Source organism: Doryrhamphus excisus, linkage group LG16 (assembly GCF_037039965.1).
Source record: "Doryrhamphus excisus strain RoL-2023G ecotype Guam linkage group LG16, RoL_Dexc_Guam_v1.1, whole genome shotgun sequence".
Taxonomy (NCBI): Eukaryota; Metazoa; Chordata; class Actinopteri; order Syngnathiformes; family Syngnathidae; genus Doryrhamphus; species Doryrhamphus excisus.
Window position 1 is genome coordinate 10,223,804 of NC_136372.1, and position 27,402 is coordinate 10,251,205.

The 27,402-nt window shown below is 40.6% G+C and overlaps 1 protein-coding gene across 3 annotated transcripts in view; it reads left to right on the forward strand.

Moving 5' to 3' along the window:
* LOC131103798 (junction plakoglobin a-like) overlaps window positions 1–24,126 on the forward strand; it is a 130,350-nt gene extending 106,224 nt beyond the window's left edge. For 2 of the 3 annotated variants that reach the window (XM_058050342.2, XM_058050343.2), the window contains 7 exons: window positions 4,740–4,892; window positions 4,962–5,081; window positions 6,426–6,576; window positions 11,610–11,731; window positions 12,337–12,376; window positions 19,699–19,838; window positions 23,622–24,126. In XM_058050342.2, coding sequence (XP_057906325.1) covers window positions 4,740–4,892; window positions 4,962–5,081; window positions 6,426–6,576; window positions 11,610–11,731; window positions 12,337–12,376; window positions 19,699–19,835 — 723 coding nt within the window. In that variant the 3' untranslated portion in view covers window positions 19,836–19,838; window positions 23,622–24,126. Of the gene's footprint in view, window positions 1–4,739; window positions 4,893–4,961; window positions 5,082–6,425; window positions 6,577–11,609; window positions 11,732–12,336; window positions 12,377–19,698; window positions 19,839–20,454; window positions 20,519–23,621 lie in introns of all 3 variants that reach the window. The other variant, XR_009119684.2, reaches the window with a different exon arrangement.
* Window positions 24,127–27,402: the final 3,276 nt, after the last annotated feature.

Genomic DNA, 27,402 nt, shown 5'->3' on the forward strand with positions numbered 1-27,402 from the left:
ATTCACGGAGTGGTTCTGAAGCCAATCTTTTGAGATCTTGGCTGTGTGCTTCGGGTCGTTGTCCTGCTGAAAAATGAACCTTCGCCCCAGCCTGAGGTCAAGAGCGCTCTGGAGCAGGTTTTCATCCAGAATATCTCAATATATTGCTGCATTCATTTTTCCTTCTATCCTGATTAGTCTGCCAGTTCCTGCTGCTGAAAAACATCCCCACAGCATGATGCTGCCACCACCATGCTTCACTGTAGGGATGGTATTGGCCTGGTGATGAGCAGTGCCTGGTTTCCTCCAAACATGGCGCCTGGCATTCACACCAAAGAGTTCAATCTTTGTCTCATCAGACCAGAGAATTTTGTTTCTCATGGTCTGAGAGTCATTCAGGTGCTTTTTGGCAAATTCCAGATGGGCTGCCATGTTCCTTTTACTAAGGAGTGGCTTTCGTCTGGCCACTCTACCATACAGGCCTGATTGGTGGATTGCTGCAGAGATGGTTGTCCTTCTGGAAGGCTCTCCTCTCTCCACAGAGGAACGCTGGAGCTCTGACAGAGTGACCATCGGGGCCTTGGTCACCTCCCTGACTAAGGCCCTTCTTCCCCAATCGCTCAGTTTAGAAGGCCGGCCAGCTCTAGGAAGAGTCCTGGTGGTTCCAAACGTCTTCCATTTACGAATAATGGAGGTCACTGTGCTCATTGGGACCTTCAAAGCAGCAGACATTTTTCTGTATCCTTCCCCAGATTTGTGCCTCAAGACAATCCTGTCTCGCAGGTCTACAGACAGTTCTTTTGACTTCATGTTTGGTGTTTGTGCTCTGACATGCACAGTCAACTGTGGGACCTTATATAGACAGTTATTATATTTCCAAATCATGTCCAATCAACTGAATTTACTGCAGGTGGACTCCAATTAAGCTGTAGAAAGATCTCAAGGATGATCAGTGGAAAAAAGATGCACCTGAGCTCAATTTTGAGCTTCATGGCAAAGGCTGTGAATACTTATGTAAATGTGATTTCTTAGTTTTCTATTTTTAATAAAATTCAAAAAAAGTAAAAAAAAAAAACTTTTTCACATTGTCATAATGGAGTATTTTGTGTAGAATTTTGAGGTAAGAGATTAAATTAATACAATTTGGAATGAGGCTGTAACATGACAAAATGTGGAAAAAGTGAAGCGCTGTGAATACTTCCCGGATGCACTGTATATACAAGTGGGGGGGCTGAGAGGCAGGGATCACTTTCAATATTAGTGCAGACCTGCCAACATATATGAACATGCCTGAATTTATTGCACAATTCCTCTTTTAGTTGATCTTTGACTAAGATCTCTACATCATAATCACTCCACAACTGTCGTGAATATCCATACAATCCTCAGTGAAGACTCCTTTGCACTTTGTTGTGTTTTAAATGAATGTGTTATGACTCTTAGATTTTTTTATACTGGCCTCTACAGTTTCAGAGCATATGAGACACAGCGCTTTGGTAATGGATTCTGAAGAATGAACACAGTATATTTGTCCGTCCTTTCACTTTTAAATGTTCCTACCTAGCAAGCCATAGTTATCATTTGAAGATTAAGTGGCATGGAAAATAGATTCACTGGGAAAGTAAACAAACAATTTCATTGGCTCATTATGAGTGACGTCACCAACAATAACTGAAGGACAACAATAAGGACAACAATAACTGAAGGAATTACACCCGCAAACTGCCGCTGCGATTGGTCTGCAAGCATGATTATATTTATCACTTTAATTGGTCATTGATCCTTAATGAGCCGTCACTGGGTCCGGATCCCGACCAAGCTCCACCATTTGGTGATGGCTGCAGTAGAGCAGCAAGGGTTGGAAAAGTGCTAAATTGTTAAGAAAATTTACGTTTTACTTCCTGCCTGCTACTGGAGTTGATAATGTTCCCAAGAACTACAGGGATGCCCTCATAACCTCATAAAAACCATCTAATTCCAGAAAGAACAAAAGCTCTGTGAGTAAAGAAAAAAAGCACAGTAGACGCAATAACACTGTTGTCCAATATGTCTCAGGTCTATCTGAGATACGCAGAAGAAAAAAACACAAGATACCAATAAACTTCAAACCTGGTAACACCTTGAGACTATTGTACATCCCAATGAATAGACACTCCAAATCCAGAAAAACAATCTAGCGTCTGCTGTCTCGTGATTTTTATATTGGGAAAACCAAGCAGCCACTGAGCAGGAAGATGTCACAACACAGATGGGCTAACTCTTGAGGTCTGGACTGAGCTGTCTACCTGGACCTCAAAGAGAAACAGCCCTCTTTTGAGGGCAAACATTTAAATATTCTGGACAGAAAAGACAGACGGTTTGAAAATGGAGAAAAAGGAAGGCCATCAAACGTCAAACTTGAGAAACCATCTCTGAACAGCCCAAAGGTCTATGACACAACCTCTCCCCCACATAAAGTCCTTTCATTCCTTCCGAAAAGATTCAATAATGTCATCTCTTATGAATAGAGAAGAAGATAGCCACCTTGGTTTCAGATGTGTCCATGACCACGGTTACATCTGAATGACTGTCGGTGGCTGGAAGAGGCCGGATTGGATTGTTTCTTAACGACTGTCATTTGGCACTACAAAGTGAAAAGGTTCTGGTCTGGACCTGCCTCTGCCAATAGAGGATACATTATTTCAATCCTGCACCTAACCTCAGACTTGATTTGGCTTACATCGTCAGATTAGAGTGGTCTCACCTCGTCGTTGAGCATGAACCAATGACGTCAACCTATCAATCATGATAATTCATTGGTGGTGAATGCACAAAGCAGGAAGAGGTGGAATATAATGCTGGCAGTACGTTGGATGTTGGCACTCTCTAGACAGCTGGAGGAATGGCATGCATCTTAGAAGCTGCTCTCAATCAATTTACTGAAATACTGTGGAATCTCGGTTAGTTTACGCCCCGATTAACTTGTTTATAGATTTTAGAAGATTGACAGTTCTAACCAAAATGAAGCATACTTCGACTGTCTATAAAATGAATGCTAGTTTAATAATAATTACAGTTAAAAAATATGGATAATTAGGATAGTTGTAGATGCTATTTGTAGTCATGTCAACATTTTTGAAATACGTTGAGTAATCGTCTTGGAAGATTCTCCCTGTTTACCGTCAAATAAATGCAGATTATTTTTAGTTCTTCTTCAAAAGTAGAATGTTTTTCTCAGGACTTTATTGGCATTGCCGTAAGACTGTGGCAAGCTCTTGTGAATGTTGCATTCTGGGAGTCTGACCAGCTGTCTGCACAGCACTCTGTCTACAAAAAGCTGGTACATATTTGCCTCTCATGGCTAAGGCTTCCTTTGATATGGTGCATCACACTCCTGTTTGATATACATGAGTAGAGTACGTGGAGTTACTGCTGTTCTAATCAGGAAATAGCACTGCCATATGGAGCCCCCCAAATGTAACACTACCCTTACAGCTGACCTATATAGAACCTGGAACATCTTGTTGTGAGAAGTCTTTGATGTCTCTCTGCCCCAGGTCCCATCTGTCTTCTCTGCAGGTACAAAATAAGAGATGCACTTTAGATGTAATAAGTTCCTAAGTCGGATGTATTTTGATAGCTGATGTGAACATTTTGTCATCATAACTTTTCTTTGAAATGAGCTCCTCGACAACTTGCAGCAGAAGAAATAGGACAGGAAGTTTCAGGCTACTTTGGGGAAAATGTTTTCAGACAATCATGTCTATCCCTTTACGTGACAGTTCACTCTTAGTTTGTTTTTAGCAGGATTCTGCAAAACTACTGACTGTACATCTTCAACTGGCCTCTGCTCTATAGACACTGTGGTCCATTTAACCATCAGTTGTGTTGTCTAGCAAATTTAATGTTTTTTATCCTCTCGTCCACACGTAAATGTAACTTTTGGTCATTTAATCTGATCTCCAGCTAAAGTAGAGATTTGCAAACTTACCTTTTTGTGTCATAAGAAATGTAACGCAACAGCATCTCTTGCTTTTAAGCCTTTTACAGAACATAACATGCAGTTATTCTTTTACAGGTGTAGGTTTCGTGTGGTGCGGCAGTAAAGCGCCTCACAACACACATGGGCGGTTAAAACAAAACGAAAAAACATTCATGATATTCCCTAAACTTCATGTAATTGTAGACTGATTTTAAAGATACCATCACAGATAAACGGATGATGCACAACCAGTTCAACTGCAGTTGCTTTTTGTTTGTTAAAAAATCGTTTTGTTTAAAAATCAGCTCATGTGGATGGAGATTTTTTGAGGACACAAGAGTGGGGTGAAATGTGTATTTTTGAAAATATCCATGCTCATGTGGACAGGGCCTTATACACTTCCCGTCCAAATGATGCCTCTTTTTAATATTGGTGCCAAAAGGCAGCTTTAATTTCCTTTAGTATGGCAATATTTCCGCCAGTTCGGATTCAGTTCAGATTGTTAGACTTCAGCTTAATTTGTAAGTTAAATTTGTATTAACAATAACAATGTGAGACAGTGCAGTTCTATGATGGATCGCTTCACTATACCGTCTAACTCCCATCGTAACCCCTACTCTACCACAAACAAGAAATGACACAACCATATTTATTATTTATATGGTCTCTAGTTTTACATATACAGTACATGAAATACTGCAGTGAAGTTGTGTATTGCTTTATAGCGCCCTGATTTTGTTTTGTGTCATTTCTCTGGTGACTAAAGCTCGAATAAACGTGACTTTCCTATTTTGTCCAGGCTACCGTTGGCCTCATCCGAAACCTTGCACTGTGCCCAGCCAATCAAGCCCCACTTAGGGATGCGGGGACGATCCCACGATTGGTCAACCTATTGTTAAAAGCGCACCAGGACACACAGAGGCATGCCTCCTCGTCTCAGCAGACATATCAGGTTTGAAGATCCTACATTGCTTTAATTGGGTTATTTTGTTCATTACACCTTTTCCCTTATCTTCAATAGGATGGTGTTCGTATGGAGGAAATTGTAGAGGGCTGCACAGGAGCCCTTCACATTCTGGCCAGAGATCCTATAAACAGAGGAGAGATCGCCAGCATGCAGACAATACCACTATTTGTGCAGGTATACACATTGAAGTTGCAACACATTCAAGAAAACGACAAGATGTAGATACGTATAATATAGATGTAAGGAAGCCAGTCATTTCTTTATTTCACACAGTCCTGCTGTATGGAAGCGTGATTCATGGAATACATATTCACATGTTTCTGTCTTCATGCTTCACTGTTAGTGTTTTGTTGTCAAGATTTAGTTTTACAGTTCATGAATGCACTATAGTTGCTCTGAGAAAGTTAAGAGTTCCAAATCTACACTGTGATTCATGATCGATCATCTTATCTTACATCACTGTTCATTAATGGTGCAAACCTATACATTTTAAAAATGAAAATTGATGCAATAGGTGTGTGAGGCATATTGAAGAGACACAGTGAGGGTTCTGGAGCTGAATCTAATCTAATAATACATTAAAAAGGAAAATGTCAACGTCAAGCTAGCAGGAAGGGTGGGAGTGAGTCGTGTGTCAAAAATAGACTTTATGGGAGTATCAATTAGCTGTGGATTGACACTATTCACGGGTGGTCTTGAATTGTAACTCCTGCAAAAAGCAGGGATCTGCTGTAATACAATTACAGGGAATGTACTTCCTGTAGGTCAGATTGAACATGAGGTTGTGAAACTCCACAGGAAGGGAAAAGAAAGGAAGCAGAACTGGAAGTAGCAGAGATGAGTATTCTGAGGTTCTCATTGGGAGTGACCAGGATGGATAGGATCACGAACGAGTACATCAGAGGGATATTACATGTTAGAGGCCTTGGAGATAAAGTCAGAGAGGCCAGACTGAGATGGTTGGGACATCTCCAGAGGAGAGATAGTGAATATATTGGTATAAGGATGCTGCATTTAGAGCTGCCAGGTAGGAGGCGTAGAGGAAGACCAAAGAAGAGGTTTATGGATGTAGTGAAGGAGGACATGAGGGTAGTTGGTGTGAGAGAGACAGATGCAGAAGACAGGGTTGGATGGAGGCGGTTGATCTGCTGTGGCGACCCCTGAAGGGAAAAGCGGAAAGAGACAGAAGAAGTACAAGTTGTGATAGTCCACAAAGATGTTGAAAAAATATCAGCAAAACATTGGGATGCAGTCATTGTGACAATATTGCAGCAGACTTTGTTCATCAGTTTCTCAAGCAGATGTTCATAGTATGTGCATGAATGCAATCCCTGTTCAAAATTGTATTCTGATTTGATCTATTTTACATTTATAATGTGACTGAATAAGTTCTGAAGTTATAAACCAATGCACAAAAACCTTTCTCTTCCAAATGGATGTGTTCAGTCCTAAACATATGTGTTATATTTTAAATTAATAAAGTCATCCTAACACATAACTTGTGTGTAATGTCTCCAGCTGCTTTACTCGTATGTGGAGAACGTGAAGCGAGTTGCTGCAGGAGTTCTGTGTGAGTTAGCTCTGGACAAACATTCTGCGGAACTCATTGATGCAGAGGGAGCATCAGCACCACTCATGGAGCTACTGCACTCCAACAATGAGGGAATTGGTAAGCCCATTTCTTTTACCCACACAACACTCATTGTGCGAGAGTTGATAATACCTTTGTCATTCAATTCATGTGAGCTCGAATAGGCTCTAGGACTCTTGTGAGCCTGAAATATACATTAGTGTAGTGTAGTTCATCAAACTAATAAACATTACTCAATGACAACACAACTGAACACAAAACACAGTTTTTCAATGAAACATTTATTAAGGGAGAATAAAAATCCAAGTGATTGCCCGCTAAACCTAATAACTGGTTGGGCCACCATTAGCAGCAACAACCGCAATCAAGCATTTATGATTGCAATGAGTCTCTCGGGGCGGCGGCGAAATTTTTGCCCACTCATCTTTGCAGAATTGTTGTCATTCACACTGAGTCATGAACACTGATTTTAACTAAGGCAAGTGAGGCCTGCAGTACTTTTGATGTTGTTGTGGGGTCTTTTGCGACCTCTTGGATGAGTCGTCGCTGCACTCTTGGGGTAATTTTGGTTGGCCAACCACTCCTGTGAAGGTATTTGTCCATGTTTTTGACATTTTTGGATAATGGATCTCATTGTGCCTCACTGTGATTCGCTTTAGAAATCCCAAAGCTTTAGAAATGGCTTTATAACCTTTTCCAGACTGTTAGATTTCAATTAATCTCATTTAAGATATGTTTTAACAAGCGGTTTTCCACACAGATAAAAGTAGGGTTGGATTTTTTTCTCCCTTAATAAAAAGTTTCATTTAAAAATTTGTGCTGTCAGCGACTAATAAGTCAATTTCATGATGATCTGAAACATTTAAGCATGACAAACATGCAAAAAAATTTGATATCAGGAAGGGGATATGTCGTTTGTCACACCACTGTATGTAACACAAACAAGCCTGTGTGCCGAATTTATTCCAGTGGTAGAAATTGCTAGAAAGGCAACTAAACAAACTTGCCCACATCAAACATACCCACACTACCCAGTTTTCCCATCTGGGAAAAAAAAACTTCACATCAAGACACAGAGCCCTTGTTCTGACAGTCAACACTCACTTAGATGTTTGGTCGGCCAAGTAAATACAAATGGAATAGAGCAAAATGGTGTGTGCTCACAGAAAGTCAACTGCTGATCTTAATGCAGTTGAAAAGGCAGCATTTCAAGAAGTACTGCAAATGATGACAAATACATGTCACAAACAGCAATCCCAACCATGAAAGATGACATATTAAAAACAAATTGCATTAAATTGCAAATGCATTATTATGACAATAGTATTTATTATCATTGTTGTTATTATATTTTATCAGTGGTTTAGTTGGTCTCAGAAAATGTGAAGAATATCATTTAGCATCATTTGCTGCACAATAAACAATCCAAAATTAATTTACATTATCCAACCCAAGCACGCATGGGAAGATCGTGTGCACTGAGTTCCAAATTCTGTAAAAATCCTGCAGACACAGGAACGTAACACTACGCTGGCAGCGATAAACCAATCACAGAACAGTACATAATACGTACAGTACATATGCTGGCAATGATAAACCAATCAGAAAACATGACGTAATGCGTGCAGTACATACGCTTAACTTTCGACACGGCTCCGGGGCTGCAAAACAACATTGTGTCTATCTCTCCGCTACTGTAAGCTGGCGAGAGGGAAAAGTCTTACCGCAGAATTGATTTCAGTTCAATTTCTAAACAAAGTTTTGAATCCACCGCTTGTTGTGGTCATCAGCCACCAACCACAGCAGAAGCCACTTATTTCCTGTACCCGCTGACACTTCAGTGTAGCAACAGTGAATCAGGAGGGGACTTCACGTCAGCTGACAGGTCATATGTCATATGACAGCTCCTAGTTAATTTTGTGACGTGGGTAATACTTCCCATAATTCCAGGAGGATTAACAAAATAATACCAACCACTCGACATTGGTCTAAACAGGGCGTCCAAAGTGAAGTTGCCAGCGGTGTGAGAGTGATGGATGAAAGGCGGCGAACAAGGAAGCAGTGCCTGGCCAACATATGTGAATGGATTGTGGATGCTTGGGCTAAGGTATCTGCTTTAACTGTTGTCCGAGCTTTTGCCAAAACCGGCATCATTGCCGAACAACCACCTGACAACGAGACTGACTCCGACAATGATGAGAGGGAACCCGGCATGTTTAATGGCGAATTGCCAAGCTGTTCAATTCAGATACAGAAGTTGGGGGCTTTGATGGATTTGTGGGAAACGGTTAATTAAAAAATATGATTAGTGTATTGTTAAATAGTAGAATAATGTTAAAATAAATTCACAGTTTTTGCTTTTTTTTGTTGGCCGTATAGTGTTAGGGAGTTTGTACATACAGTAATTCTCCTCCGGAACTATTAAAATTGAGTGTTTCCACCCGAAGTGATTTTGTTGTGGTTTTTGGGCTGTCCTTTTGCTGCAGTTACGAGTGTGACTTCATGTTGAACAAGAAAATAAAGTTTTCTCCTTCATTCGACACTCCCCCTCAGACTACCGTTCTTCAACTATATGTTTTTGCATACGCCTTATAATACAGTGCAGAAAATAGGCATTTACATTTGGTTATTTTGATTTCCTTCCTGCAGCACTGGCAATGTTTTGCATTACTTTCATGCTCAATGTTGTAGTTCCATTATATGATGATCATTTCAAAGACTGATCGGCTCTTATGACTGATGGCTTTTAAAATTGAAAGGGGGAGTGGATGGCAAAGGATGTACGCATGCACGTTGTTTGAAACATACAAATAAAAGGGTTTAACTGATATTAGAACACACAAATAATGTAACTGATGTTGTGCTGAAGTAGACCAGTTGTTTAAGTTGGATACAAAGTGTAGCTGAAATGTTGGAGTCAATCGGCTTCAATTCATCAGGTTTCCATTTTAGTCGCCAGGTGCCACTGCCTTCAAAATTCAACTTGCAGGCTGTGTTTCTTCTTATGCAACCTTTATGAATGAGACTCCAACTCATTCTTAAACCTGAACAGAATGAGTGACATAAAAAGAATGCATAACTTAGTCAAACAATAATACAAAAATAATGCAAAATACCTTTATTTTGCTGTGTAATGACAAATACGTAAGTAAGCATGGGGGGTGTGCGCTGAATGACACATTCTTCTTAGTGTGTACGTGGGACTTAAGAATTCATTTGCTCTGAAGAAAAGGTTCTGGAATAAGGCCCAATCAATCCCCACATTGATTTTTTTCTTTGTGAGTTCATTCCCTGTGTTTTATCTTTTGGAGTGTTTATTTACTTTGTTATCCAGCTGTCTAAATCGCTTATCCTTTCTGCAGATTCACATTTGGAGGTGTTGCACATTTTTACATTTAAATATACAAACAATATACAACAGAAAACAATAGCAGTGCATGTATCAGGGTTAACCATTTGGGATTAAATTAAGATGTCTCCCTCTTGTCAAACACAAATACGTGTTTTCTTTACTCAAGTTAAAGTCAGATCATACACTTTGCTCTGATGGCTTTAGCTTTTAACACTGTTGTGCACCATATTCAACACTCCCAGATGCTTGGCTATGATATTTTGGTGATAGAGGAAAATAACTGAAACAAATCAGATTTGAGTGGGATGTGCAAAATTTGCAGGACTGAGGGTGAAACACAAGATAACTGTAAAATGGGTTGTCTGCACTTGCTATATATAGCAAATCTGTTACAGACACATCCTGCAAATATTGCAACAGTTTCCATGATAGACGATTGTAGATATAAAAACTAGTCTCTCCATTAATTATTCCTATTTTGTACGTTTACCCGTTACAAAAGCCATATGTTTATAGTAGGTTTATCTTAGAGAGTATCAGAGAATCTGCAATGGCTACAACAAAGCCGCAGGAAGCATTACACAAGATTGAAATCCCTGTAAATGCATGCGTGGGTTTTCTCCGGGTACTCCGGTTTCCTCCCACATTCCAAAAACATGCTAGGTTAATTGGCGACTCCAAATTGTCCATAGGTATGAATGTGAGTGTGAATGGTTGTTTGTCTATATGTGCCCTGTGATTGGCTGGTGACCAGTCCAGGGTGTACGTTGCCTCCCGAAGACAGATGGGATAGGCTCCAGCACACCCGCGACCCTTGTGAGGATAAGCAGTAGAAAATGAATGAATGAACACACCTCTGCACAGGCTGAATTAAATTATATGTGTGACTATAATCACAAATAAGATATGTTGTTGTTATTATATCACCGCTGCTCTTGTATTTCACATCTTTAACATGTCACCTCTCCAAATAATCAGCAGTGACGCATTCAGGTTACTGTTTCATCTCCCTACATGGCACACCAGTGCCAGTGTGAGTATAGTACAAAGCACACAAGAGCAGATCAAGTGCAAAATCATGGTAATACAAATCAGAAATTATATAGAGCTGTCACAGGTTTATTGCACAGTTTATTGCACAGTATTGTACATAATTTTTGGAACAGTTTGTATTATAGAGTCTGACAGCTGTTGGAAGGAAAAAGACTAGCAAAAAATTTGTCCAGTCCTATATTTTGTCATTGTAGTTTTTCATTCATTCATTCATTCTCTAACGCTTATCATCGCGGGGTGGGGAGGGGGCTGCTGGAGCTTATCCCAGCTCAGCTGTCAGAGGCGGGGTACACCCTGGACTGGTGGCCAGCCAATCACAGGGCACATATAGACAAACAACCATTCACACTCACGTTCATACCTATGGACAATTTGGAGTGGCCAATTAACCTAGCATGTTTTTGGAATGTGGGAGGAAACCGGAGTACCTGGAGAAAACCCACGCATGCACAGGGAGAACATGCAAACTCCACACAGAGATGGCCGAGGGTGGGATTGAACTCCTAGCTGTGAGGTCTGCACGCTAACCACTTGTGCACTGCTGTGCAGCCATTGTAGTTTTTTAAAAAAAGTTAATTTAAAATATTTTGTCGTCTTGTTCTCTTGAAACCAGTATTGTGTATCGTCTGAGCTGAGTGTATCATGAGAACGCTACTAATTTGACATTTCGTTTGGGCTAAATGTAAACTCTGATATCTCTCCACAGCCACCTACGCTGCAGCAGTGCTATTTCGAATTTCAGAGGACAAGAGCTCAGATTACAGGAAAAGAGTGTCAGTGGAGCTTACACACTCTCTCTTCAAACACGACCCAACTGCCTGGGAAATGGTAAGAATGGTAGAATATTGCTAATACAGACATTTTAGATTCTAAAATGTAATAAACAGTAATGTGTATAGTAGTTAATATGCAGACTGAAAAACGACAGGGTCAACAAACCAAACAGATAATTTATTTTTAAAAATGACTTAGCAGCACTCTGAGGAATATGCCCTTGACTACATGGAGCCACAACCATGTCAAACCCAACAGCTAAGCACAACTGCTGTGTTATTGCGTACGCTGCTCGTCACACATCATCACATCCCTCCCAGCCACAAAGGACACAAGAGCAAAATTGATTAGTTTTATGATGTCCCAGCTTTTTTTTTGGGAAAGTGTGGTCGTCTGTGCGAACCACTTCAGTTTGACCAACCTGGGTCAATATAACACCGGACTGACAATGGTGCTTTTAATGAATCATAAATCATTACCAACTGTTTCCCCACTGTACTTCATTTTTAAAACAATAAGTCTTTATAGTAGTCTGCAGTGCCACCTGTTTCCAACTTTCCACATTGACATTGATCATCTGTCTATTGTCTAAATCTAATTTTGGAGACTGGTAAAAATTGTGTTACATTCTGTAATGATCTTTTTGTGTTTCTCTCAAGGCCCATTCAGTTCCCCTGGAACCCACATACTTGGCTGATGGTGAGTCTGACGATTTACAACTTTGGTTTTCTACTATGATTGTGTTTTTTTTGTGGTGCCTCACCTGAAAATGTAACAGACCTCTGTCAGGTTCACAGTTAGTAAATGTCACTTTTTATTCATTTTCCTGCTGTGTCGTGCAAATGTTTTGTCAATTAAAACACAAACCATCCTAAAGCGATTCAACTGGGAGTTGATAAGCTTGCCACGCACTGTTTAAGTAGACTCAGGATATTGAATTGATCACAACTGGACTGTTCAGGTTGTCATGGAAGACATTTCCCCTCTCATCCAAGCAAGCTTCATTAGTTCATGTTATGACTAGATAGGACAGCTGTATACTGAGAAGATGGTGCAGGATCCAAAGTATTTATCTTCTAAGATACACAACAAGAGTCTTGTGGTGAAAATGACAGTCATTAAGATACAATGGAGTGGAGCCAGCAGTTCTTTTTGTAGAATCACCCTCATTACCATTCCATTCAGATGTAACGGTAGTTATGGACGCACCTGAAGCCAAAGGTGGTTGTGTCGTGTTTGTTATTTGTTAAAGGTTACTGATTTTTTTGGGAAGGGAGCATTTTATATTATATTTACATTCACTGCCCTGGACATCATACACCAGATGTTTTTTCTGGGTCTGGTCCAAGTCGGTCTTTGTTATCTACCTGCCTTTGGGTGTTACCAGGATTGAAGTGTACTGGAAATGTTCATTCAGTCATTCATTTTCTACCGCTTATCCTCACAAGGATGGTGGGGGTGCTGCAGCCTATCCCAGCTGTGTTCGGGCGAGAGGCGGGGGACACCCTGGACTGGTCGCCAGCCAATCGCAGGGCACATATAGACAAACAACCATTCACACTCACATTCATACCTATGGACAATTTGGAGTCACCAATTAACCTAGCATGTTTTTGGAATGTGGGAGGAAACCGGAGTACCCGGAGAAAACCCACACATGCACGGGGAGAACATGCAAACTCCACACAGCTGTGAGGTCTGCGCGCTAACCACTCGACTACTGTGCAGCCCTAGTGGAAATGTTCTGATGGTTAAAAGTATTCTTCTTCCTAACCAGCACAACACTAGCATAGGCCCCACTCCATTGTAGTTTCATGACTATTGTTTGAGTGCACCTCTACCTAGATGAAAAATACTTTGTATGCTGTACCATTCCCCACCTGTCATATCTAGTCATAAGCATGAACTGATGAAGACCCTCAGATGAGAGCAAAACATCCTCTAGTCCAGTGCTTCTCAAATAGTGGGCCAGGCCGCCCTGGGGGAGTGTGATGAACTGCCGGGGTGGGAGGGGATATGGAGGTGAGAGACATGTAATAATAAAATAATAATACATTTTATTTGTACAGTGCTTTTCAGAATACTCAAAGACGCATTACAGTGAAAAAAAAAATAAAGTTGTGTAAAAAAACAGTAGAAGACATTAAAATACAACATTCATTCAAAAGTGGGACACAGCAGTCAGGTATAAAAGGTTATGCATTAAAAACGGATTTAAACAGGCGGGTTTTGAGTTGTTTTTTGAAGGTGGGAAGGTCAGGGCAAACATGGAGTGAATGGGGCAAAGAATTTCAGAGGTTGGGGGCAGCAATGGAGAAGGCTCTGTCTCCCCAGGTTCGGAGCTTGGCCCTACAGAGAAGTGCTAGGAGGTTGGAGTCTGAGGAGCGAAGGGGACGGGAGGGATTGTGTGGATGGAGCAGGTCTGTGAGGTATGGAGGGGTCAAATTGTGGAGAGCTTTGAAGGTAATGAGAGGGACTTTGAAATTAATACATTGGGGGACGGGAAGCCAGTGAAGGTTTTTAAGGACAGGAGTAATGTGTTGACGGGAGCGGGTGGAGGTGAGGAGGCGGGCAGCGGAGTTCTGAATATATTGCGTGTCTGTTGAGGGTTTTGGATGGACCGTAGAGAACTCTGTTACAGTAGTCCATTCTTTATGTGATAAATGCGTGGATCAGGGATTCAGCGCCAGAGAATGTAAGTGTTGAACGGAGTCGGACTACATTCTTAAGATGAAAAAAATGCAGTCCGGGTTAATTGTTTGACGTGGGGTTCAAATGAAAGGGTAGGGTCTAAGAGGATGCCAAGGTTGCGGATGAGAGGGGCTAGAATGAGGGTGGCGTTATCAAGTTGGAGACAGAAGTCATGGGTGGATTTTGTGATGTTTTTGGGACCAATGATGATTATATCTGTTTTGTCACTGTTGAGTTTGAGGAAGTTGTGTTACATCTAAGTTTTGATGTCGGTTAAGCAGTTGCTGAGAGTGGAGTAGATATTAGAGTTGATGGAGGTGGTGGAGATGTATAGCTGTATGTCATCGGCATGGCTGACGCCATGACAACGGATGATGTTGCCAAGTGGGAGGATGCAGTGGATGAAGAGGAGAGGACTTTGTAGGACTTTCAATATTGTTGCAGACCTGCTAAAATGTATGCATTTGTCGTTCTCAGCATGTAATTTGGCTCTTGAATATGCCTGTATGCTTCAGTGCTCTCCATTTTGTCGCATTTATCTGGTCTCAGTTTGAAGTTCAGTCTGTACTGTACAGACGAATAAATTGATATTATCAGTTTCTTGATAGTACTTGAATGGGGCTGGGGGGTGGGGGGGGGCAGCATGGCAGAAAATAATTGAGAATCACTGCAGTCCCGTTTCTTGACTCAATACCCTAGTAAGACACTGAACTGGATGGATGAATTTTCACAGACATGTTTAGGTAGACATGTTATATAACCCAAAGGCTGAGATAGAAAAATATGCTCTGTACTGATTCTTTAAATGACACGACAGGAAACACTTAAAGACACCATCGGAGATGGTAGTAACAATATGCAGTAACTGGGTGTCATATCAGGTTTTACCTCTATTCTGAGGCAGAATAGAGATTGATGTTGAACATTAGTGTGTTTCCACATGCCATACTACATGTCTTCGACTTGTAAATTCTGAATGAATGATGAATAATGAAGGGAGTTATACGCTTACCAGACTGAAATGCATTTATTTGATGTAAAAACTGCTGCATAGTTTCTAGGAGATAGTTGGAGAACCTAAAAATGCAACCTGGCAATCTGTGGTCTGGTAGTAGTATCTCTTCCTGCCACACCAGCTATTCTCTCCCCATCTGTCATCCCCACCCAGTCAGACTCTGAAGCCTAAAATCCTTTAGTCCCCTTGGCAGTCACCGTCAGATGCAAAAAATAATCTCTTGCTTTCAAATGGGTGCTGCAACTTCACAGTAGCTGAAAAGAGACTGAGGACGTACTCACGCTAGGCCATGCCAAGGCCCATTTCACATCCAAAGCACGGCACGTTTGGCTAGTGCATGTGCACTGATTCACACCCAAGCACGGCATTTCTTCTCCTCTTTTGCACAATATAGCCCAGGTGTAGAATGACTGTAATGTAATCACCCCTCACATGTTATGAATAACAAGCAATAAAAATAATAAAAATTTTCCAAATGATCCAAATGATACAAAAGTCAAAACTACCTGACTGTGATTGTCACTCTTACAAGTAATTTATGACAGCTGCCACTTTGCATAATAAAAAGAACGACTCAAAATAAGACTGGAAATGATCCGCAAAGTCAGGAAAATTGTTGTAAAACACAACAGAGTAGAAGTGATTGGAGAAGCAAACAGGCCATGGGTGAGGGTAGGGGGAATTTTGCTCAAGTCCAGCACAGTACGAATGGCCAAGTGTGAGTACACCCGAGAGCAATATAGGCTCATTGCACAAAAGTCCGCAGGCAGCAGGTCAAGACAACAAACACTCACAGTATAAATGAGAAATCCTACAGCCTTCACACATGCTGGGAGATTATTCTTGTCAAATACATACCACTGTATGACCAGCGACTTCCTCTCACATTCACACACTCACATTTGCACACAGTGCAGCAGTGAGACCTCCTGCTGTTGTCACTGTGGATTTTAATACATGGCTGCTGTTATATTTGCAGAGTGGGAAAGATGTTACACATTCGAAGGTTGGATGGTTGCATGGATTGAGATAGATTCACAGAGAAAATAAGTAACATTGATACAACAGAATTAATCTTTTTTTTTAACGCACAAGTGTAAAAACAAGATTTTGCTAATTTTGCTAATATACCAAAGTTAAACATGAATCTGTCTTAACTTTTCCAAAAAAGTGACAATGCTTCTTGGAACATACTGCATGTACAGTATACACTTGTTCTTCTCTTCTCACATTGTTGCTCTCCTGACACCCTGGTATCCCTCTTTGGCTCCAAATTACATTTCACCCGAAAAAGTGGGGGAGTTGCCCTAATGGCTTGTGCACATACACATGTACGCAGTCTTAGAGAAGTTATTGACAATTAGTACCTGTGCAGGAACAGGGCAGGATTAGATTATAATAATCATTCGGACCTGCAGTAAAATAATAATTGACTTGAGATGCGCTGAATAGGCCCAGGTAAATTTCACTGTTTGTATTAGTTCAGAGTTTGGCCCCCTAAATGGCTTGATCCCATTTATTTATTAAAACTCTGCCAGAAAAATCTCAAGACAGATCCACTCATCACTCATCTCCGTGGCTGTACTGGATGCTTTTTCATAGCCCAGATCGCCCCTCCCTCACCTCTCCTAAGTAACCATAAAATCACTGTTAGGTAACACTTTATATTAAGGTGATTGGAATAAGCCTTAATAAGTAGTAATTAAAACCCACTGTTAGTATGCAAATGAGCCAACACGCAGCACAGACTTTGTGAAAACAGAGGAAGTGACCCATTAGACAACTAATAATTAACAACAATTAAAAACACATTTTAATATAACGTTGGTTGTTAAATAGCGATGTAGGATATTTTTTTCAATGTTAATTTTTTCCTCAAGAAGGATGAGGAGGAGATACGGCAAATATACCATCAAAGGTTCTCCTATTTGGAAATGTAGAGCAGGAATGCTGGTGGAAATCAAGTAAGATGTTTGCATTAGCCAGGTGTTTAATGTAACTGTTAGGAACAGATGCTATGTCCCACAAGGTGGTCGACAAGCTATTCTCAACTGATGTGGATTTTGTGTTGTTTTTCCTATATGCATACCGCTTGGTCTCAGGCACATGCACACACACACACACACACACACACACACACACAGACACACACTCTAACACACATAATTAATTTCTTCAGCTTCATATTTTCTGTAATCACTCATTTTTTTAATTGGAAAATGTATAATGTGACCAATTATCATTGTTTCCTGGGTGGGAACTCATTAGAATCCTCAACAAATATGAAAGTAAGGCTGTTTACTGACAGCTGGAAAATAAGACGTTGTTGTCAGTTGTCAGTCATTCCCAATAATACTGTCTGGGTTATGCTTCTAGAGGCAACAATAACTACTACTTCGTATTTTATATGGTCAGACGTACAGTAACTACTGTGCTCACAATTATTGAATACAAAAGGAAAGAAACAACATAAAAAACTATTTAAAAAAGCATGCCCTTGTACTTCTTCTTAAACTGCTTCATTTTGGAATGTCACGTCTTTAAACATTCTTAGGAGCTATCAAATTGCTATTGACATACATATTTTTTAACCGGTTGTTTGTCTATATGTGCCCTGTGATTGGCTGGCGACCAGTCCAGGGTCTATCCCGCCTCTTGCCCAAAAACAGCTGGGATAGGCTCCAGCACCCACGCGACCCTCGTGAGTGAATATTTTTAACCATGCTGTAGTTCTGCATTTCTTTCGCATACACCATTCCTCGTTCTTCCTGTTGATGTAGTTCAGCTCATATCGTTACAGTCCAAAATCAAATTTTTTTGGCATCAATCCATCTTTTTTTGAGATTATGACTAAATTTAAATGCCTTGTTTAATTGGCCCAAATATTGCTTGATGTTGTTTACATTGGCGTACATGGCTGTGCTGTTGAAAAGAATTACTGATCATTTAAAGATTTAATGTTGCTATTGTTCCTCTGTGTAGTTGGAATGGCTATGGCTTAAGTAGTCAATGTCCGCACAATTTAAAATACTTAAACCCAGATGCCTGGAAAGTGAAAGTTAATATGTGTGAAAGTGAGAGTTTAGCTTGTGTGAGTGAGAACAATGTTTCTATTGTTACCCCCCACTATTATGTGCGTGTATGTGTGTATCATAGACGGCGAGTGTGTGTATTGAATGAATGAATGAGATGACTCTTTATTGTGGTCACTTATACAGAAGTACAAGCAAGATTTTTGAACCATTTTACATACATGTGTAATCTATCATTTTCATCAGGGGTATTTCATAACTATGAAAATAGTCAAAGTAATTCCAGAGCAACATCTATGTACGTATATCATTGAATGCACAGTCCAGTCTGATCACATCATCCATGCATGTGCCTTGCTCCCATCCTTTGATCTCATCCATTCTACACTTCATTTACTCTATGAATTGTTTCTTTGCTTCACTCTATTCCTAGAGAGCAGTGCAGTGTTTTCACTGCACTCAGATTATTGATGTCATGACACAATGCCAAGTTCTCCTTTTTCAGATCATTGGGGTTCTGACAAGCCTTTCTTTGCGCGTCTGATATCTTCATTAGCTCATTCCATAGCACTTGTTGTGTTGCCATCACCTCCATCTCTTGCTGCTGTAGTGTTTGTTTTGCCTCTCTTACATTTGTTTTGCCAACGTATTCATCTCCAGTGTTCCTTTGAAGTGATCGCTCTGTACCTGTGTGGCTGCAATCTCTCATACATTGGCTCCGTTGGCTCGGCATCATCTCTTTTGATACCTCTGTAAATTAATAGTAGCTCCTAAAAAGTGCCATATAACTTAATTTCTACCTTGTCCACCTTCTCACATTTTGCTGTTTCCAGGGACTCATCTGTCTCCTATTACTCTTCCTACGACATTCAAGGCCGGAAGGATGTTGTTTATTATCGTTGCATAGTATTGCATTGCTAGGCAATGGCTTTGATCTTTGCTTGTTAGTAAGGGCTACCTTGGTTAGCTAACAGCAATTGTGACTTGTTTATTCATTGAACCTGTTCAAAGAGAAGGTCTCAGCAAGGCATCTTGTCTTTGTGGTTAAATTCTGTAGGAAAGCTCCAAAATAGTCCAAAATTGCAGAGCTCAGGCAGTCAACATCCATGCCCTTCATCTGGAAGTTTTTTTGGGGAGCTTTTACAGTCAAATTTTTTATTTTTAAGTAAGCGGTGCACCCTTCAATCAATTGGGTATGATATATATGATCCCCAATTTTTGAAGCAACCTTGGCTCTTTGGTTACTGGAAAAAAAATGTGTCTTTCTCTTCCTTACTTTTTAGAGTTAGATGGCGCCTACCCTCCGTATGGCTATACTGACCTGCCTTTGGACACTCTGCCATTAGACCCGGACCTCCATGAGTCCTACATCCCTGACATGACCCATGACCCAAGGCAGGCCTACCCTGAACCCCTCTAACAGGTAACTATGATACACTCTTAGCTATTTGCTATTTCCATGTTGATTGGACGGATCATCAGTCTGTCACAGGATTCACATTCACACCTACGGACAATTCAGTTTTTAGTTAATCTAAAATACTGTGTGTTTGTGGACTGTGGGTTATAACCAGTGAGAAGCACAACACGATAAAGAAAACAAGTAACAACTGTGGTAACACAATGATGACATTTTTTCATCATGACCCTGGTTTTTACTTGACCAATTTTCCCCATTCAAAGACTCGTTTTCGATTGTGTAATCGATCTCGGATGGATCCGCCAAGTAGTAGTTCAGTGTCAAGTCTGAACTTTCGATGCGAGATGAAAAGGAAGTCTGTTTGGCTGCGTCATCATGCTGTGTCACCAAGATAGGGACAGATAGATGAACAAATATGACTGATTCATAGTAAATAAATAATAACCTTCAGACCAACAAAGTGGAATTGGATAATTTCACAGCACACTAATGTGCCCTTAACGCAGTGGTTGGGAATCGTGCTATGGTGTCTGAACAAAACATCAACACCTTAGCTTTCTTTGTATTATATGTGTCTACTGATGCTCTGTATGTCTTTAATAATGAATTATGTTTTTAGAATAAGCTGAGGGCCAAGAAATGCCACTTTGGACACCCCTGTCATTGGCTGAGGCCAAAAAAATGTAAGGCCACACATTCTTGTATGAATCTTGTTAAGATTAAGATTAAGATATGCCTTTATTCGTCCCTCAGGGAGACATCACATGATTACGAGTCCCTCTATAGTTCCTATAGTTGTCTCTCACTACATCACGGTTCGAACATCGCTCCCTCACTTTAAATTCATTCATTAATAAATGACTGCTTTTTCATTGTTGACTATTGACTATTATTAGTCAAAAAATATTGAAAGACAAGTTATATATAGTATTCTCGTCATTCGGCATTCCTTATCTCTGCATGTCGTCAAAAAATATTTTCCTCCTATTCTATGTGGAAGTAGTACGTTTTTTTGCTTCTTACCTTGTCATTTGTTACCACTCTGTTTGTTTGTTTGTTTGTTTAGAATAAACAAATTGAATGCTAACTAGTTAGCTCGCTAGCAGGCTATGTTTACAGCGACGGTGATCCCATTGCCTGCACATTACAGTTTAGAAATGTGTCCAAGAATAGGAGTGTAAATGTGATTGTAGGGGTGTTATTTCATCGATACAAGGCTCTAATTATGGTAAAAATTGTATTTAGTAAGTCATGATCATGTTTTCTATGCTGTAACTACAAAATTGTTGCATTTATTAAAGCAGTCTTGTTATGCTTTTGCCACTTTTCTGACCTATAAATGTTATATATCATGGCAGAGTTTCAGATAATGAGGTTTGTTCATTTGGAAGTGAGCGCTGAAAGAAGTTTGGGATGTGTCTGAACGCTCGGTTTTAGAGAGTTTTCTCTAACACCTGCTCACTGTGACTTCACAGTGAGGCTTCATCCAGCCGGTGACACCCTATATGGGTGTGCCATGGTACAAGCTGTTAGCTGTGCAAACTGAGTGGGACCAATCACAGCTGAGTTAGTGTGCCTGGAGGCTGGCTGTGGGTGGAATAAATTAAAACAGACAATTTTGGAAATCCAAGGAAATACAGCTGGAATTGATGCAGATTCTGGAAGATGTAGAAAGCTTTCTGTGCGTGTTATTGTGTGCAACTCCTCTATAGAAGTCCAAAACTCAATACAAAGGGCCAGAAATGAGCATAATAGATCCCCTTTAATATTGATTCTACTATACTGAAATTCACTTATAATGGTTGGGTCTGAAACCAATTATCCACGATAAACCTAGGATTAGTGTATACAGAAAAATAAACAACTTCCTCTTCACTTATGTAATTAGTAGAGAAAAAGGGTACTCTGCCTGTAGATTGTGACTCCCCCATCTCTGTTTCATGTTCAGCTACTTTTTTTTCATAGAAATTGGAGTCTTTATGTAATTTTCCTCAGAAGCCTTTTTTCCCTCTTCTATATATGTTGAGCAGTTTCCTGGCATCCAATAACTATGCATGTGAGAGGAAAGCTGCTGATGCTTTTGCCAACTAGGTACCAGGGTGCAACTTTGTGTTCATTTTGGCACAGCATTTTGCCCATTTATTTAGCTCAGATAGGATCAACACATAACACACAAACAGCTTGTTTGTTTGCCTTGTAAAGGCATCCATGAATAACCACTCCAAGATCTCAACACCCCTCAATCATTCGGTTTAGTTACCAAAAAAACATCCAATTTCATTGATGAGCCAAAAGATAGCAATGTTTGGGTTTGCTATACATTACTGATGTAAAATAGAAATAATGTCTCCATGTACGTTTGAATTAACATCATTATCGGAATAAATAGGATTGAATTAAAATTTCCTTTTGACCAGATCTAGGGTTAAAGTTGATTGGAAATTACAGCTTCTGACTCTTCATACACAGCACATTTTGTTAGACCAGCTACCAGCACGACTAGCATAGACCAGCATGCCAGCAAGATCAGCACACGTTGGGTTTCTTGCTGGTATGCTGGTCTCCAGTTTGTAACTTGTTTACTTTTACATGGTGTCCCGTTGTGTGTTCAAAACACCAAGCTCAGGCTGAAATGATGCATGCTTATTATTGTTATGACATTTTGAGTATGGGATTGTTTACTTTTCCCAGCTAACACAGCATTTACTCCATGTGGCAAATAGTGGCAAATTTACCGATCTTTGCTTGGACACATTTTTGCCACTTTTGCAATTCGTCATTATGTTAGGGGCTTTACACTATTTTTTTCTTAAGATTAATTGGACTGAATATGGAGTACTTTTTACTGATGTATTTTATATTGATCCCATCAAACGCAAAGATGTTCATTCAACAAGTCTCATTTTAGTCCATGTCTAAAAATTTACAGTATACATTTGTATGAAAAAGTTTGGGCTGATCATTTTCAGGATTTTCCTTCACTGGTTGTTGTGATCAGAAATTTCAGTTGAAACTATCATATAGCTGACGAACACAGTGATAGAGGAGAATAGAAATTAAGTTTATAGGATTTACAGAAAATGTGCGATAATTATTTAAACAAAAGTAGGCAGGCGACCAAATTTGGGCACCCTTATTGTTTTATTGATTTGAATACCTTTAGCACTAATTATTGAAACACAACATTTGTTTGGTGAGCTCATTGACCCTTGGCCTACATACACAAGTGAAGCCAATCACGAGAAAGGGTATTTGCAAGTTCTTCTCCTCTTTGCATCTTCTCTGAAGAGTAGCACCATGGTAGCCTCAAAACTGTCAAATGGCCTGAGAGCATAGATTGTTCAACATCATGGTCTAGGGGCAGGATACAAAAGCAGGGTCAGAGATTTCAGCTGTCAGGTTCCAATCTGCCGAACATAGTGAGGAAATGGAAAAGCAAAGCCACAGTCCTTTTTAAGGCACAGAGTGGCAGACTAAGAAAAATCTCAGATATGCAGAGGCGAAGGATAGTCAAACCCAACCCACAGACCAATTCCAAAGATGGTCCTCAGGATACAAACTGGTTCCGTTCCTAGACTCTGATGTAACAAGCGAAAAGTATCTACCGGTATTGGCAATGCTGAACCTGTATTTACATGGTATTTGATTGATAACATGTTACGATTCATTTGTCCAAGTCTTTATATTTGTGGTTGGAGTTGGATGGAATTATCAGTTGATCATACTGTGTGTATCAATTTCTGCAATTTTTCACAAGAGGAGCAATATTTGTTTTATTTCTTGCAGGAACATACACTGGAATCCAGTCAATGATCGGATGAACAAGTCACAGAAAGAAAGGGCCGGTGGGATTTATGGAGGAAAAAAGCTACTGAAGGTCTTAATGAGGAGAATCAAAGATTTCCATCCTTTTCTGAGGTGGAAAATCTCCCATTTGGCAATCAAGAACTTTCAGAAGACAGTTTTTTGAAAGTGGTTTATTGTTGGTGTAAATAACACAACCGTTACTTTGGTATGATGTCTTACAGTGGGGTGAAAGTGTACGTCAGGCTATCTGGCACTGTTACACGGGTAACTTTTCAAAGCAATCACATTCAGAAATTATATGTTTTGGGACAAGCATTAGCTTGGATTTTCCAAATTAAAAAGCGTAAGTAAGTAATAAGTTCTTAGTGTAATCTTAGCTGAGCTCTTCACTTGTGTTCAAACATGATCTAGCATAATTCATTTTGTTTTCTGAACACCTAGCAACACATTTTAGGTTACATTTCTAAATAGAAGGTAACATGGCCATTTCTCATCTTAACTGGCATTATTGTTAGTCCAATTAGCTACTAAATGGTACCCGTGTATCCCTGCTGTCTTTTAGATGTCTCCTCTGTATAGTAACTGTGCACATGTCCCAGGGTGTCCATATGTGGTTATTGCATGGTAGTGTAATGTGTCTACATTGACAAATTGTTCAGCTTTGCGTACTGAGAAACACACAAGAAAATGAGGAGAGTTACATGTGCAGTCAAACCAGGGTTTTTGTTAGTTATTTGTTCCAAAATGTCAGACAAAAACAGACATACACAAATATCTCAGAATGTTTGCCCATAGCAAACAATGTAAATCCAATGACAGACATAAAAAATATGTCTTCTTTGCCAGAATGGAACTTACCGTCGATGTAGACATCCGTACATCCTGGCTACTACTTTTCTTCAATCAATAATGTTTCTCATCCTTATCAAAGTGCTAGGACTCACAACCTTATGTGGTTATTTAGCAGACACACAAATAAATAAATAAAAGAAGCACAGAAGTGAGTCGACAACACGTGGGATGCTTTGTTTGGGCACAGATTCTGCTGAATGATATTAGGGCAAACGGACTAGTTTGTTGAGCTGACAACAACTGAGACCCAGGTGAAAACATTTTCTTTGAAAACCTAATCCTCCAAAAAGATGGACAAACGAATAGCTGGGTTTGACTGTATTTTCAGTATGTTGAAACAAACAAAAAACATTCAAACACTCATTGCCTCATTGTCCTTAGAAGGAAAATCTGGTCAGATACCCAGAAAAATATACCCTGAAACCTCTTGAACATCTTTGACTACAAAGTCTGTACCACAGTTTTTTAAACAGCTTTCATGGGGAGGTATTGTGAATTAACACCTGTAGCAAGATTGTACTTAAAACCTTTTTGTATATCAAAAATATGACCTTTGTATTGGGGCTGTGCCAATGATAAAATGTCTTTTGTTGTGGAAACTGTATGCCACTGTCCAATGAGTGGTGGTGGGATTGAAGCTGGCTGCAGAGAACACTGTGTACTAAATATGCAGGACTGTTGAAGGCAAAACATCATACATGGTTGTAACGTTGCTACTATTATTTTTGGTTGCAAAATGCAGTGGAATCCATTTATGTTGACAACCCGTCTAACAACCCGTCTATGTAAACCAACTCATCAAGTCCTGACCCACCATCTTGCAAGCGTCCCAAGCGCTTATAGCAGTGGTGACATGGTTGACCACTTTTGTTTACATAAAATTTGAGACTCAAATGAGTCCATTCCATTTGTTTCTGTTTATCCGAGTCCAGGTCGCCGGGGCAGCTTTCTCAGTAGGGAAGCCCAGACTTCCCAGCTTCCAGCCACCTCTTCCAGTTCCACCAGAAAGGCATTCCCAGGCCAGCTATGAGACATAATCCTCCAGCGTGTCCACTACCGAATGGGCATGCCTGGAGCACCTCACCAGGGAGGTGTCCAGGACACATCTCGACTCACTTACTCGTGAACAAAACCCTTAGTTACTTGAACTTCTTCACCTGGGGCAAGACCTCACGCCCAACCTGCAGGGTTCAATCCACTCTTCTCTGACAGAATTATGGCCTCTGATTTGGAGGTGCTGAGTCTCATCCCAGAAGCTTCACATTAAACTGCAAAACATCCCAGTAAACACTGAAGGTCACACAACCTAGTGAGGCCATCAGGATCACATCGTCTGTAAATAGTAGTGACGAGATCCTAATGCCTCCACACCAGACCCCTTCGACATCTTGGTTGTGCCCAGAAATCCATAAATGTCCATAGATATTATCAACAGAGCCGGTGACAAATGGGAGACTTGGCAGTGGCAGAGGTTCACCGGACACAGGCTCAACTTAATGTCAATCAGTTCCTGATGCGGTTGTACGAGGACCAAATGGCAAGCAAGTAGTAGCGATACCTTTTCCAAGTCCACAAAGCAAAAGTTTACTGCTTGGCTTATCTTTCATCAGTATCGTGTAGAGCTAGTCCAGTCCTCTGTGACCAGGACAAAAACAACATTGCACCTCCTTTAGGTGAGGTTCAACTAACGCTAGTACCCTTCTCTCCAGCAACGCCAATAACGCCAGCAACGTCTTTCCCAATAGTCTTTTCCAAAAATAGTGCTCCTCACCAAACTCTTCCCACACCTGTGTTTTTGCCTCAACCACCGCCGAAGTTATGTGTTGCTTGGCCTGCTGCATTTACAGCAGGCCAGACTGACCAACTTGCCACAGCTCCTCTTGGCTGCTTCAGGAATGGAGGCATGCAAATATGGCCCATTTGGACTTGATATCCTCGTCCTCCCCGGGATGAAGGAAAAAATCTAGATGAGAGTTGAAAAAACAGGAGACCCTGCCAGACGTTCGCAGCACACCCTTACTACATTTTCGGGGCTGCCAGGTTTGTCTGGCATCCTCCACCGCCATCAAATCTAATGCCAACATCAGTAGACAGCTCGGCACCTGACTTCAGCCGCATCCAGAACATGAAGACACAAGTCTTATGATACAACTACAGAGTTGACATAAACCTGTGGCCTCCAGTGTCCTGGTGCCAGATTAACTTATGGACCGTCTGTTCCAAAATGGTGTTTGTTATGGACGCCTGTGGTTCACTACACTGCACAGGTTCAATACCCCCCGATAAACCATATGAAGGCTGGGTGCTCTGTCACATGTACACAAATGACGGTCAGTACCCTCTCCTTAACTCGATAAGCCTGGGGTCTATTAATAAACCCACCCCTGCTTGACGCCTCTTCCCTGCACCACCTACAGAGTAGAAAAGGTCCAGCCCCATTCAGTAGTTTGGTTCCAGAGCTAGATGTCGAGTCACAAAATCTCAACCTCTCGCACAAACTCGGCCTCCTTCCCTACCAGAGAACCGGATTTGGCTGTCGAAGACCAGGTCACCCAGGTGCCTGACCCCGACCACCACTCAATACGCAAGGCTTTTTTGAGCTGGGCCTGGCCACACTGGTGAAGTGATAGCTATTATCGGTTTTGTTGACGTGAGCCAACCATTCTGATGCACGTCAACCTAAACAGGTTCCACTGTACCACCAAAAGCAGTACAAATCTAAAAAAAGCACAACTTCAAATAACTGCAATTGCTTTGAGCATTTATCACAGTTGTTGTGTACCTTAATTCAAACTGCATTAAATCTCTAATTTTCAAATAATTTTATTTTGTTTTCTTTGTCCTTGGCTCACATTTCTGCCAGCCTGGTATTTTGTTTTGACTATAAATGCAAAAGAACTCCACATCT